The following is a 16,359-nucleotide window of genomic DNA, read 5'->3' as shown; positions in this document are numbered from 1 at the left end:
AAACTCCATAGTATACCCAAGATACCACAGTATACTATGCCCAGGCCTAGTGTGTCCTAATGCAATTTTCAGGATGGGAAAAAACATATGGTGCCGTGTTCTCCTGTAAGAGGGACATTGCCGAGGTGCATTAATGATTAAGGGCTGGGCTTAGGCCCCACCGCAGCCTCATGGGTAAACAGCCCATAAAACATTGAAGGCTTGGTTTCTAGCAGCATGTCCTGGACACATAAGCTCACCTTGACGAGGGCACACGCAGAGTCAAGGACATCCAGAAAGCATGTCTTAACACTAGAATAACAAAACTTCTGAGGGCAATCTTTTTCAGTCGTTTGAGAATTTCTCTGTAAATCCCCGGTATCCATCAAATGTGGAACAACATTAACTAGTCCTTGGAAACGTCAATAAAAGTCAACTGAAAATGAAACTCCAGTCATCGGCATGTTTCAGACACGCCTTAAGCTGCACGTAAGATTACCCCAGTGATTTGCTCTTGTGAAAGTAATGACCCTTCCCAGCATGTTGAGACTGTGTAGGCCTATAGGAGGCAGCTGCTTATACACAGTGGTGAAAAGTTACACATTTATGCCACAGCGCCCTCTAGCAGACAGGAGGAAAAACCACTGGCACTAAGGCATCATCACGTGCCATGGATACACGGCTCTGTTTCCCATATTCAAGAAGCAGCTTGAACAGTGGTCGTGAGGACTGGTAAAGTAAATTATCAGGTGGATATATTTCAAGACCAACTATTTTTGTAAATCTGACAGCCCTACTGCTCCTTCAGAGCCTGGTGGCTATAGAGCCCTCCGCGAAACTTTTGGACTGATATTGTTCTGTCATAGAGAGGAAAACTGAAGTACTACTACTGAAGTAGCTCTCCCCCCCTCCCCCTACCTTCAGGGCTGTTTTAACCGCAAAGGTTAGGCAGAAATAAAATACTGGATGAACATAGTTCAAAAGCACCATAAACCAGGTATAAGTGCAAATAACAGACGCCAAAATTAAGTCATTATGGTTGACAAGCAGCTTCCCTGGAGGAAAATGCAGGTCCAATCCCCCTTCACATCATGATGGGGCATGGTCTCTGTGTGGATTGGACCGAAAGGGGCGTGGCCTCAGCACACTCACCTCTCTGCGGCGCGACGCCCAGCAGCTCTGCTTGATCTTCCACACCACGGCGGCCACCAGCAGCAGGGACAGGAAGCAGCTGCAGGGAGAGGACAACACCGTCACAGGCATTAGGGTGGTAGAGCAGACTGAGCAGGAAGGGCAGGGCTACCACCTGTGAGTTACTGAGCATGACCAGAACACATCGATATGGAAAACATGGCCTGGGCCTGTGCAAGAGAAGAAACACGCAGAAATCTTCCACATAAAACTACCAGAAACATATGACACATTACTAAGAAGCCTGTGGCGTCAAGTGTCAGACACTGAAAAAGGAAAGAAAATGTGAAAAGGCCACAAAATGAGCAATATATTAAATATACCCAAAAGACAGTTGGATCATAAGGTACAGAACCACTGCAATGATTACAAAGTGTGACTCAAGGTACCCCTGTAAACACAACACTCTGCAAAACAAGCACAAACGGACATGCCAATGAACAAATCATAACACAGAAATATGACATGGGTGGAAAACAAGTGACAGTTAGGGGTAAATTCACCAAGTGGCGCTAAAGCTACATAATCACTTTCCACTTCTCTTCACCACAGGGGCAGGAGCAGCCAAAGTAATCGGCAGGACCAGACAAGACAGCCCACAGGATGACACTTTACAGCAAAGTGGTTATGGAGCTGCTATTTTAAGGTTACTAGACAGTGTTTAGTAAACACTACGATGAATGTCGCAGGCTAGTCTGTCGCTGCTGAACATACAAATGCTAATCTTTCAAACCAGAAAGCCGATGAAAGGGCATCATGGGAAAGATCACATCAAAGCAACTTAGAAATTGGGGGGGGGGGGGGGTCAGATGTTTTCTTTGAAAATCTTACGAAATAACCTTCATGTCATGCCAATCAATTCCATGCCCATTAACAACTGGGATTTTCTTTACGTTTTATATTCCATTTTATTTTACATCCGTCTTCGAATGCTGGTCAGAGTTGAGTGGGGGCTGATGCATCAGGCACAAGGCAGGGAAACACCCAGGATGGGATACCTGCCAGTAAACTTCATAGCTAACACAAATGTAGCTTATTATCTAGGAAAGGTTTGAATTTTTATATATATGACGAAGCTGGCGAGTGGGCCTGGGATGGGGATTGCAAAAACAAACAAAATATAATCCAAACTGGTTATCATGGCCATGCATCTTTGTGAGCCAGTATAAGAGGAACTATCACCAAAGAGCAATGGCAATAAGGAAGGAGCTCAAGGCTGCACCCCAAGATGGACTGAGAAGAAGCCCACCCCTCAATTTGTTTACCCTGCCAAATGTGGTGGAAACCACCAGCATGATGCTGAAGGGTGATTAGGACCAACCGGTGGTGCAGAAGCACTCAAGCAGAAACAGAAGGTGAGCCAAAAGATCTCATTCCTGCTTGGGAATAATCAAAGCATCTTTGCCTATGGAATTATGCAAGATTATTAGGAAGCTAATTCCTTCATTACAAAGGTGAATATTACCTATTTTCGCGATAGGCCTGTAATTTTAATCACACTAATACAGAAAACACAGTGCTTCAATTAATCTGTGCGTGGATGCTGAATTTGGAACGCCTAAGCAACAAGGCCAGAGATTAATGAACACACAGGTTGGGAATGCCTCTTAGGAAGCCATAACACAGCAGACAAAAATCACAGGGATATAAAACTACATTTGTGTCAGATTCATTTTCATTAGAATTAATATATATTTTTAATTCGAAATCAGACACTGAAAGCACACGTTCAATCATTAAATGGTGCTTTAGACAGACAGACAGGTAGATAGGTAGGCACCGACAGGACTGGGAAGAGCTGGGAGTGAAGGTGGCAGGAGGACTGGACTGGAGAGTAACTGCAGGTGGAGCAGTCGGCAGCTGAGAGGGAGGAATCAAAAGGCCACTGAAAGGTGGTCGTGGAGAGGCGTTATTATCACTAATGAATTGGGGAATGCACTCCTCCAAAGGAAAGGGTCACTCTGGAGACATAAACTGATCCTGACTGAGGTTCCCCGTGTCTCTAATCTTCCATGGAATAATAATAAATAATAATAATAAATTATTATTATTACTACTACCATACCTCACATATATTGTGATCATGATGCATGTTCAATGTCAAAAGCATATATGATGATGCCAGTTTTCCACAGCACCATACCGTACTTTTGGTACTTCAAGAAAGGACCAAAAGCACGGTACTTCAAGGCATTAGTTTTCCACTGACGTAAAAACTGGTACAGCGCCAAATGACATCTCAATTCGAGGTGGGAATCTTGTACTGAATTTGAAAAATTACTGTAGTATCTTGTAGAGCTAGACGATGTGCAATATAAATACCCACATCACATGTTATGCACATCCAATAGCTAGTCAGCTATATTAAAATCACACTTTTTCTTACCCTCAATTCCGTATGGACATTATAACCAGGGGGTTAAACTTTCGCTAAAATAGTTTTACTCGGTTACTCTGTCATAAGAAAAAAAAACATTTTAATTATTCCTTTTATAAATTATCTAATACAGTCGTCCCTCGCCATTTCACGCTTTGACTTTTATGGCTTCAGTCTTTTGTATATTCATCAAAAAGTTGATCGAGACAGTGAAAATCACTACGCATTGGAAGCATCTTTGCTCTTCATAATTAAATGTACAATAATAATATATTTGCAATGTCTAATATGTCTTGTTTCTCTTATGATCCTCTTGTGCGCCACGCCCCCTTAGCAACCACGTGTGCAACCCGGATTGTGACCAACTCTTTTCTGTCAGTTTGATTCCTTTGGTGTGTTTCAGTCACGTCAGAGGCTGTAAACCCAGGTCTGTCATTGACGTTTTGATTTTGCATGTTCCTGTCCTGCATTTGGAGTGATTCCAAATAAACCCTTCGATCCTGATTCCTCGTCTCCCTGTTCCTGCTTCCGTGTCCAGCAATCATAACAGTAATGGTGACTAAAGGCTGTTATTTCATGTCTAGTTTATCGGCTCTGATAATGTTAAAAACCGTATGTAGAAGGTCGTAAACAGGTTTTCTATGCTCTGACTACGAAAATATTCGATTTATAAATAAAGAATTTTACTTTGCGGAAGTACACTCATTAATTGTAATGTATATTATAAATGTCAGATTTATTTAGTTTGTAATTTTGAAGTTTGAGCTCCTTTAATGTTTTTGTACTTTATTGTTGTTTTCCGAGTTGGCAGCTGCTTTCATGGTGGTATTTGTATTGCGTTTCAGCGGCAGGCTAATCGCATAAACAATCGACAAAGAAAGCGTTTCAAGTTCCACTCCAAAGTACCGAAGTACTAAAGAAGTACCCCAGCTGGTTTTGCATTTTTGGTACTGGTCTGGACTGGAGGTCAATGGAAAAGCGAAAGTACCATACAAAAAGTACCGTACTTGGTGTGGTGGAAAAGTGCTTTTAAGAAAGATCCACACACACACCCGGGCATATTTCAGGGGAAATTAGCTGCGTGTGTCATGGCTGAAACACACACCCCTGAAACAGCATTTTTTTTTATTTCACATCTGACGCTCTCTCAATTCAGCATGCAAGCTTTGGAGATCTGCTACAACCTCTGGCCTCCGAATGGGATTCTGAGGAACAGTCAAGCGGCTCCCGCACCCTTCTCATCGTAGGAGATGCCAGGGACTGTGGGGAAAATCAGGAGGACCTCTGATGTGTTTGATCAGCCACAGAGGCTCAAAACACACAAGCTTCTGCCATGCCGCTAAACATGCCATCTGCAGTCTGTCTACAGAGTCTCATTGACAAAATGTTTAGGTCTTATTATTCTCTTATTCACCGAGAATCTGCCCTGGTTCAATGTTTTCAGAAAAGCTTGACTTGGCGTGAGAACACAGGGCAAAAGAGTAACATCTGCCCCAAGTCCATGTCTCTGCTCGGGCTCTTCAAACCTATGTGACCCGGAGCAGCTCACAGGCCTTGCTGGGTCTTAACGAGTGTGAGCCGTGTGCCTTCTGGCTCGACCCAGCTTACTAGCTTTCTGAATTTCCAGTTCCCCAGCCCCTATGGGCTGTCCTGATACCTGTAAAAAGTGGGTAGAATCTGACATTGTGATAGAATCACACAGCACGATCTCTCATTATACAGCAGTATAAACAATAATTATGCTGTGCAACTGTTTACTGGAAAACTAAAAAGGAAAAAAAAAACTCCCAACTTTCTCCCGTAACAAAAACACATTCTTTTTACAGTAAATGCAGTAAGTTTCATTACAAGTATGCAAAGGTTTCCAAGTACAAGCCAAATAAATGTCAGGGGTTCAATTAAATAGTGCATCAAACACTAATCCAGTGGTTCTCGACCCAATATTTACCATGCCAGCTCAGTCATGACCCAATATCAAGTACAGGTTTAAAGTAACGCTATGATGAGCATGCAGTGCACTTTGGAATTTACGCCAATCAATGCCTATCGCACAAATCTGATTGGATGTGCCACCGAATTTTTCATTAAGGATTTGTGGTTTGACTTCTTGGGTTGGTTGGGTGTTCACTAGTTTTTTGTGTTAAGCATTTGCAAACCCAAGACTCATTAATTTAGGTTAATTCTAGGATTGGGGCTGGAAAATCTGATCGTGGATCGGCTTAGGAGGTTGCTGGTTTTAAAATGCTTACATTTCCAGCTCTGCCTTGTGACCCTTTCAGGACTTGCCGCAACCCAAATTGGTTTGTGAATCGCTGCTCTAATCATCTGGAAATTGAATGGCAGTATGTCAGAGTATTCTACTCATAACAGACAGACAGACAGACACACCTACACACCTATTAACTGGATAGACCATTCTTATGCATTCTGACCCAATATCAAGTACAGGTTTAAAGTAACGCTATGATGAGCATGCAGTGCACTTTGGAATTTACGCCAATCAATGCCTATCGCACAAATCTGATTGGATGTGCCACCGAATTTTTCATTAAGGATTTGTGGTTTGACTTCTTGGGTTGGTTGGGTGTTCACTAGTTTTTTGTGTTAAGCATTTGCAAACCCACAGCCCTTCTTCGTGACGTGTACTGACACGACCCCTGAAAATTCCCCAGGGCTGTGGGCTACAGCCGCCTAGGTCATCAGCACTGGAGCTGCAGCCAATACGTTCTGAAGTATTCATACTCATTCGAAGTATTCATACTCATTCGAAGTATTCATACTCATTCGTTCCTTTGCATATTCAGGGCAAAGGAACGTGTGTGACTGACCAGAAGCGCGGATGTGCCTTTTTCTGGGTCATGCTGAGGTGCGGCTCCTCCACACTGCAAATGAAGATCCCAGTATCAACGGGTGCCTTGGCCACCGTGGCTGAACCTAAGAGACCGTGGTCTTGGTTCCTTTCTAACCTTCAGGGGAATCATTCTCAAGGTAAAATCATAAAAAACTATTGAAGGTAAGGTGGAAAAAATCAATTCCCCCCCAGACAATTGCAACATAAATCTAAGAAATATCTAACCAACTCATTATGTGTGATAGTTTTTTTTTTTAGGTTAGTAGACTGCAGATCAATAGCAACAAAGTCTGCCAAAAAATAGCAAGGCTCAATGAAGTTTATTCAATTGATTTTAAAAATCACTATGACTGGAACTAGCATTTAATATTGACAGAAAGTAATAGAAATTCCAAATTTAAAATAATATTTTAAACATCACTGAATTTCAGAACCAGAACTGTATTGTAACATGGTAATCTGTAATACTGTGATGAATAAGGAAAAGGCCGAGCCTGTCACATGACGACGATCCCGCCCTGTACCCTGAGAAGACCGAGCCCGGCACACAGCGAGGATCCTGCCCCGTACCCTGAGAAGGCCGAGCCCGTCACACAGCGACGATCCTGCCCCGTACCCTGAGAAGGCCGAGCTCGTCATACAGCGACGATCCCACCCCCGTACCCTGAGAAGGCCGAGCCCGTCACAGAGCGACGATTCCACCCCCGTACCCTGAGAAGGCCGAGCTCGTCATACAGCGACGATCCCACCCCCGTACCCTGAGAAGGCCGAGCCCGTCACAGAGCGACGATTCCACCCCCGTACCCTGAGAAGGCCGAGCTCGTCATACAGCGACGATCCCACCCTGTACCCTGAGAAGGCCGAGCTCGTCATACAGCGACGATCCCACCCCCGTACCCTGAGAAGGCCGAGCTCGTCATACAGCGACGATCCCACCCCCGTACCCTGAGAAGGCCAAGCTCGTCATACAGCGACGATCTCGCCCCGTACCCTGAGAAGGCCAAGCTCGTCACACAGCGACGATCTCGCCCCGTACCCTGAGAAGGCCAAGCTCGTCATACAGCGACGATCCCACCCCCGTACCCTGAGAAGGCCAAGTTCGTCATACAGCGACGATCTCGCCCCGTACCCTGAGAAGGCCAAGCTCGTCATTCAGCGACGATCCCACCCTCGTACCCTGAGAAGGCCGAGCTCGTCATACAGCGACGATCCCACCCCCGTACCCTGAGAAGGCCAAGCTCGTCATTCAGCGACGATCCCAGCCCCGTACCCTGAGAAGGCCAAGCTCGTCATACAGCGACGATCCCACCCCCGTACCCTGAGAAGGCCGAGCTCGTCATACAGCGACGATCCCACCCCCGTACCCTGAGAAGGCCAAGCTCGTCATTCAGCGACGATCCCACCCCCGTACCCTGAGAAGGCCAAGCTCGTCATTCAGCGACGATCTCGCCCCGTACCCTGAGAAGGCCAAGCTCGTCATTCAGCGACGATCTCGCCCCGTACCCTGAGAAGGCCAAGCTCGTCATACAGCGACGATCTCGCCCCGTACCCTGAGAAGGCCAAGCTCGTCATACAGCGACGATCTCGCCCCGTACCCTGAGAAGGCCAAGCTCGTCATTCAGCGACGATCCCACCCCCGTACCCTGAGAAGGCCAAGCTCGTCATACAGCGACGATCTCGCCCCGTACCCTGAGAAGGCCAAGTTCGTCATACAGCGACGATCTCGCCCCGTACCCTGAGAAGGCCAAGCTCGTCATACAGCGACGATCTCGCCCCGTACCCTGAGAAGGCCAAGCTCGTCATTCAGCGACGATCCCACCCCCGTACCCTGAGAAGGCCAAGCTCGTCATACAGCGACGATCTCGCCCCGTACCCTGAGAAGGCCAAGCTCGTCATTCAGCGACGATCTCGCCCCGTACCCTGCCATCACACAGTGGTGGTCCAAGTAGCCATCAAGTTTGATACCTGTTGTTACCCTGAAATGCACACATCAAGTCAGTAACATGGAAATCTCACCCAATGACAGAGGCAAACGCTGGGCATCCTTCATGACAAATTAGGAGATATTCCATTATTACAATTATTTTCCAAAGATAGTGTTTCTTCTTTGAAAGGATCTCTGGTCATAGCACTGCCTTGCCAGAGTGAGTTTTAAACTAATGAATCCAAGTTAAACTACTGGTCTTTGTAACCTTCATGCACACAACACACTATGTCCACAAACAAGGAAAGCCAGAAACAAACCGATTTATAATTCACTCATACAACAATCTTAAATAAGCAGAGTAATCTAACTTTCCACTTAATAAAATATATATACACAATACATAGAAAAGTTTGAGGCTGCATAATAGTTGAAATCTGTACAACTTATAGAAAACATAGAAAACCAGAACTTTTACCAGCAATTCACAAGAGTCTTCAAAGACATTTACAAAAGTAAACCTCTCCCAAGTCCTTGAAGCAGATTTCACTGTAATCACTTTAACAGAAGCATAAGGGAGTCTTCAATGGATTCTGCCAGTCAATGGCACTGAATCAACAAATTCCATCAGTGTTGTTGAAAGACAAACTGAATCAATCAGCAGTTAAAACCCTATTGGACCTGATGAGGAGCCCAAATTAATGGCTATGATAACGTTCAGGCAGCACTGGGGTGGATGAGTGACGCTGATTATACACCGTGGGCAGGGTGTCATTAATGTAGTTGCTGGGGATGAGGGACAACCTTTCAGGCCAGGCAGAAACCCCAGAGCAATCTCCTCCAATTTATACCTGAGTGACACAATGCTACACACACACTGTGCTAGGGAAAGAGGTTTTAGTGTTGAAATTGCACTACTGACCAAATATAAAGGTTCATACTAGTCTTTGCTGGGGCCCCATTTACATGTTACTCTACATGCCATGATAACTGTCATATCATTTCAAACCTTCCCTTCTTTCCATACTTGTGTGGCCGTTCAAGGATTATCCAGTAGAGGAATTTAAACCCAGTAAATCCCATTCCAATCCAACGCCAGCATTTATGCATACATGCATTGTCACGATCTCTCCTGATGGCATGTCTCCACGCGGCTGAACTGCCCATTTTCATCCTTGTCCAAATCCCTGCATAAATGTCCTTGATAAATTCAATGCAAAGAACTTTGGCTAAGCTAATAAAATAGCTTGCTGAAAGGATGACCATAGCACCTATAGACTCTGTAGGTGCGTGCTACGCCCCTTGCATCCCTATGGTCATTGTGAGTGTGGAGTGCTGAGGCACTAACCATCATTTGGATCTATGGAGTCTAAAGTGTTCATGTTCCTATTCAAAGTTGCAAGCAGACTAAGAATTGTAGTGCAGAGCAATTCCTATAAAAGGACCACACAACCTTGAGCCCAGAAGACCCTTGAGTCCCATCTGCCTGCCCAATTCTTGGATCAATAACACATTATAGCACTGTTGGCCAGCACTAGGTGCTCCCATCCACAACAAAAAATAACGTAACAAGGAGACAAGACCCCATTTTCATGTTGGTATTTATGACTATAGCCAATCCAAGGTCTGTGCATAAATCCTGCAGTCCAGTGTTTCAATGAAAATTATGCAGGATCCAGCATAGACCATAGAATAAATGCTTGCTGCTACTGGGCTCCATCTACCTTCCACAAACTGCTACAGGCTTGGCTGAAGGGCAGAGTTTGAACAGAGATAACCTCGTGCAGATAGCATCGGCTCCGATTTCAAAGTAACGCGCCACACAGGCAACCGGTTATCAGTCTTAGGTAGGACACCACAGGGAGTGAAGAGTCAATGGGAAACAGCCCCGCTGCCAAACCCCAGATCATAATGGATAGAGTCGAGCCCAGCTGGGCCAAACAAGATGGTGAAGCACCTGCAATGTGGAGAATGAACCAATCAGAGCAGTGTTGACTGGAAAGTGCCATGCTTACCTGAAGAAGGTGACAAAGAACTGTACTAGGTCCATGAAGTTACTGTGCTGGGAGAAGGCGATCTAGAAGACAACCAAAGAGGCACAACATCAGAACAGGGAGTCAGAGATGGGAATCAGAGAATACAAGATTTATGCAGGCATCAGAACACCGAATGTAACACTTCTTTAAACCTCTGTAGTGCCATTTCTAGGATCTCAATGCAACCCTAAGCTTTAATTAGTTACAACATAGGACTACCATCTGTTGCCAGTTGTCTAATTACTATTGTCATAACTGTCCACTTTAAAATGTATGAACTGGAAGACTATTCTTGTTTACAACTGCACCCAAATCTACAATCATACAGAATCATAAATATGTGTGTACATAACAGATGAAATAGCATCTCACCAAAACAAGACAGTTCCTCTAACCTTAACACCCACTGTGTCGGGCTGGAACCATTTCTTATTGACAGCACAAAAGACTCCTCACTCGTCTCCAGACAGTGGTCGCAACCATGACTGGAAATATTGGTTTTCGAGCCATTTTGGACAGAACTGACATTTCCACAACTGTCTCACTGCCTACAGGAAAGTGCAGCATGAAGCTAAATACCACAGTAAAGTTTAGTTTACATTCGAAATTAATATTTTTCCCGCTGTTATATCTATCAACAAAATAAAACCAGGCTGTTTGTATTCACAGATTCAACGTCAGGCACAGAGGCAGAGATGAACACGGATCATTGTTGCATTTAGATCACCATTATTTACACAACCTTTATACCGAAAAAGGTAGAATAATTGGACTAATAACTACAAATATAAATGAGACAGACATGTCCAGTGAAGTGTGCTTAAAGTCTTGGAATATGATGGACAATGCATACCACTCGATTTTCAAATGAGGCATTTTTATGCATAATTCTTAATAATTGCACTGTGCTCATTCACTGCCAGTTACCGAGTAACAGCTACTAAATGTGAAAAAAAAATCTTAAAATTGAACAAGTCAATCATAATCATTTTCATCCTGGCTCACTCATAGTACGGCATCTTTGTAAAAATTTTTACCAAAATGAGTGAGGCAAACAAATACTGATCACCTGAAGACTAGGTCTGTCACGATCATGAAATTTTAGTTGCTGATTAATTGTCATCCAAATAATTGCGATTAATGATTTTTTTCTGTTCATTTTATAACACTGTTGGCCTAGTGTTAGCCTAATCATAGTTGAATATCACATATACACCTTATAAAGAACTAAATATTGAATAACTGAAGCATATAAATAAAAATGCATTTGCCATTTGAGCTTTGTAAACAAAAACTGTACAGTCCCGATATGACACTGACAAATAAGTGAAACGCCTCAAGAAAAACAGTTAGCGTTGACTGTTCTTGATTCCTCACCACAGGCCCGATTTTACTTCCCATGACTGCGCTGATCTATTTGCTCATGCTGCCATTTAACAGCAAATCATATTGTTTACATTTACTATAAACTAAGCGAATTGGAATTATTGGAATTAACGTAGTCTAGGGTAAATATAAGTGAACCAAGATAAACTTAATTTAAACTATAGGGTACGTAACATGTGAGAAGGCATCTGGCGAAGCAAGAAATCCGGCTTTGTGAAGCATAATACATAATACTTAATGATTCCATTGACATACAAAAACAATCCATTTGCTTGTCATTTTATGTGTTCACTCACGCCTATTTACAATTTTTTGTCAGCACTATTACCTAAATATCCCATATCTGAAATGTGAATTGATATTTTCATCTGTGAAATCGCTGATATCCAATGACATGGTGTTCTGGTATACATACAGCTTTGGTTCACGTTAAACTGAAATTTTGTGTTTAAGCCATAGTTATATCCAGGCACGCGCATAACTAATATGCAAGTATACATTCTTTATGTGTGCAAATGCATATTTATTTTATGTGCTTTCACGCTGTTTTGACAAGAAACTACTACATGTACCCTGCGCATTAGCCTTTACACCATGAAAGTAATACAAATTAGCCACATAACGGCTAAAATGTGCGGTAATTTCTTGTCATAACAGTGTTAATGCACATAAAATACATACGCATCTGCGCCGCTACGAGACATTTCCGCGTGTATCGCTTTACGGCAAATGCATACCTGCGTATGAGTTATGTGCACCTTTTTATATCAGTCCAAAACAATGGGATCAGAAAAAACATAAATTTCTCTAGTTCTTTGTCCTACTGGCACATTACACTGGCTTTGCTGCAGCATAATAGCGGCAGCTGTCAGGGGCCCATACAGTCATCCCAAAGTAACGAGACGCATAAACACCAACTCAGACACACGTGCAGGTGCTATGCAGCACTTTTCTTAAACAGAGAACACAAAGGATCCAAAATCGGAATATCTAGCTGATACTCTGGGCTGGTGGAGATCACTCATGAGCGGCCAGCCCGTAAAATGATCCTGAAGCGATGAAAATGAATACTAACGAGATCAGGCTGGGTCATGAAAATGTTGTGAAACGGTGTGGTACAAATTGGGCACCGCCGTGAAGTGTAATACTGTGCATGAGCAGACCTGCAAGGCACAAATAGTGCAGGTGGCATGGATTGATTCAGAAATACAATGAGATGATGTCATTAAACGCGCACAAGCCAAACATTACACGGTAGAAAACAAAAGTGGAAATAGTGATAGAAATATGACAGTTTTGTCTCATCCAGCTCTATTTTTATACATATGGAGACGATTCTAATGATTATGCAAAAAATAATTGCTGTCAGTTTAAATAATCTCAATCAGGCGATTATGTAATAATTGTGACAGGCCTATCTGAAGACATTCATTTTCAGTGTATGAAAATATTATGGATTCCATAAAGACAACATAAGCAAGATGAGCAAAAGCAAGTCATCTGTCTGAACTGCTTGGGGTCTGTTGCCAAAACTCTCAGCAAGAAGTGTATGAGAATCTGATAATGCTGCTGCTGTTAATTTTATATGTACATTAAAGTTGTCGCAGTCATTGTTTGAAATTAATGTTCTGTGAAATTCATTCTAATATATTGTTTACCAAGAGAGCCTTTCCCAGTAAAGACAGACTGTATTGGTAGATGATAATCGGCTATAGTTTACTAATATAATATCACAAAGGTTTCATACATTGCAATGTAAATTTTCGTAATACCATTCAGCCCTAGTTTCAAGGCAACTTTTAATGGTTTAAGTCATCCTTTTAAAACAACAAATGTCATATTTAGTATGGAAATTAAATGAGTATGCTAAAAACCATATACGTATAGTTAGGATTATGTTGATAAAATTTATTTCCGTTTTCCATAACTATCCAAAGCAGTATGCTATTGCACTTGAGCCATCTCTTCAGTTTAATTTAATTTCAGCTTATTGAAAGTACTTTTTAATCTTTTAAGCTATCCTCTTGCAGCAACAAATAATATCTAATTTTTTTATCGAAAGAAATCAATATTTTGATCCATACCTCATAAAGGTTTCTTCGTGTGTGTGGTGGCGGCAAGGTGAGATGAATATTATCCCAATAGTGACAGGCAAAATTCAGCAAGCGATTCTGCCGGAAATGCCCAGCCCAACTCATACCAGCTGCAACTGCCTCTTCATAAGTATTAACAAGATTTAGCAGTAACGAAACTGCTCAAGACACGAGAATGATCGTGAGCATTTCTGCCTGTGGTTATCTCAGATTTGTAACTAAAAACTGCCTGGATTGCTTCTGCTGATAGATATCAAAGCCAGACAACCGAATATCGAATACAAAGCTAAATTTAACGTGGCATGTTTTATTGCATGCTACAGTAATTTGTTTCCACAACTTTGTCCTCTGAAGTCCCATAGTTAAAGCAGCATGTTAATATAAACGAAAAAGTCTAAATGAACATTAATCAATAAGTAATTCTGCTTCTGAATTAAAACAAGCACTTTGATTAAACTGCAAAAACAATAAATTATTTAATACCTAAAAGAACTGTATTAGCTTCGTGCTCATTGCTTCCAGGATAGGCTCCGGACTCCCCGTGACCCAGAAGGATAAGCGGTTTGGAAAATGGATGGACGGATGGAAGAACTGTATTAAAAAAAAAATTAATTCCATTTTTGGCCTGGATTTTCAGTAAATTGATTTAATTCTTTCTAATATTTCTTAAGGACCCGTGGAATCTCTGGGAGAGCTCCTTCTGCAGAAAGCTACATACCGGCTGAGCAGGCCATTACCAAACGTGACCATCCTGTATGCAAAGTCGGCCTTGATCAGAATGACTTAAGACCCTGGAGAAACCAAGCATGAATGAAAATGAATAAAACCTGATGACTTTCCCACAGCAACAGTATACATGGAATCCCCTTAATCATGGCTAAATTAAATAGGGGATGGTGGAATGGTGAAGTGTGCTGGGGAATCACGTTTGGTGGTCACTCATGGCACCTGTGGGATCCTGCCTGAGGTGAGGATGATGTGGCTGAGATGGGTAATAGTTTCACCCTGCTTAAGCTGCATCAAACCTCAGCATCTGAACTCATGGTCAAAAGCAACAGTCGTGCATGGCTTAATCTCAGGAAAAACCCAGTAACCCTTCCCAACACCACCAAAGTGGAGATGGTAGTTAGGAGTCAGAAACTGCCGGCCTCAGAACCAGAAATCACAAAGGCCACCAGGCTCGTTTCTCACACCTCAACAGGAGGATGGTAGCAAGGCCTAATTTCAAATCGTTCTAAAGCTGAAAGCCAGCCTGAAAAGCATATAAACTAAGTGGCCTGCAGTGAACATCTGAGCTTCCCATTGTGCGTTTTAGCCGCTAACACAGAAACTGTAAAAAAAAAAAAAAAAAGGTCAACGGCAGTCAATGGATGGCTACAGTGCTGGTTTTTGGATGAACAAGTCTTACACGTCACTGCCATCAGCCCCATGACTCATCAGAAGAGAAGTTTGCAAGCAGACGTTCTGGTAAATGGTAAAGCAAAACTGACAGGCTGTCACACTGCCGTCAGATGACACCTGAAGGCCTGATCTCAGCAACAAATGCAGAATAGGCACCGTCAGGCGACTCCAAACTCCAGACATTTTGCCTGCCACCCGCCTTCTTCAGAAATAATCACTCCCAAGAATTTAATTATTTCTAAAATATCAAAAACTAGACATTTAAGCTTAACATGGATTTTCTCAGAGTTTCAAAACATATCTCAGGTAGGCCCAAAGATCACAGTTTCGCTTCACAGAGGATGGATGTTCAGAATGCATCATGGCAGAATGCTGCTATCAGTTTGCCTGCCTTTAGCTCTCTCTTTCTCCCTCTGTCTCTCTAAGAGAAGTGTGACTGCAGAGCAATGGATTTCTCTTTCCTTTTCAAGCAACATGAAATCAAAGTGGGATGAAAACTCCAATCAGCACCAAGAATTCCTGCCTGAACTAGTGATACAGTCACTGTACAGCTGTCCTGACAGACTCAGTGCCCACCATATTTTTTTAAATGACCTATGGGACTTCCCAGCAAGCAGACAGCCCACAAGGGAAGAAGATGCCATGGAGACCAGCAGCTGACAAAGGACGACTGCCAATAAGCCCAGGACTCGTGGTGCATCAGGGGCAGCGCAAGCTCAGCGAGTCTCTGTGCCTCTGATCGGAAAGTAGTGGTTCGAGCCCGGCCTTGGCAGAATAGTGACATCCGTGGATCCGTGGGCCCTTGAGCAAGGCTCTTAACTCACGGTTCCATGGGTGCCGCTGCAAGCGGCTGCCCTTCACTGCAAAAAGAGAATTTCCCCACAGGGATCAATAAAGCGACATTATTAACTCAAACTCTCTAAGCACTTCCTGAAAGACCTATGTCAGCTTACACAGATGCAAGCTGGGTATTCTATGGAGGAAATGTGCATATACCTCTGTGGTTTATGGGCAGAAGCCAGAGCTTGCATAATTTATGGTAAATGATCTGTAGTGTCACGTGCTTGTGCTGGACGAGGCAGTTTCTGACATACATACACATGTATACACATAGGCATGCT

At 43.1% G+C, this 16,359-nt stretch overlaps 1 protein-coding gene across 1 annotated transcript in view; it reads right to left on the bottom strand.

Annotated features, from left to right (window-relative positions):
- atrn (attractin) overlaps positions 1-16,359 on the bottom strand; it is a 113,104-nt gene that overhangs the window by 21,238 nt on the left and 75,507 nt on the right. Inside the window, exons 25-26 of the mRNA XM_048969979.1 lie at positions 10,338-10,399; positions 1,132-1,210 (exon numbers count right to left, since the gene is read on the bottom strand). Coding sequence (XP_048825936.1) covers positions 1,132-1,210; positions 10,338-10,399 — 141 coding nt within the window. The remainder of the gene's footprint in view (positions 1-1,131; positions 1,211-10,337; positions 10,400-16,359) is intronic.

Source organism: Brienomyrus brachyistius, chromosome 12, assembly GCF_023856365.1.
Source record: "Brienomyrus brachyistius isolate T26 chromosome 12, BBRACH_0.4, whole genome shotgun sequence".
Classification (NCBI taxonomy): domain Eukaryota; kingdom Metazoa; phylum Chordata; class Actinopteri; order Osteoglossiformes; family Mormyridae; genus Brienomyrus; species Brienomyrus brachyistius.
Note: the sequence above shows the minus strand (reverse complement) of the source record. Positions and strands in the feature narration are given on the sequence as shown.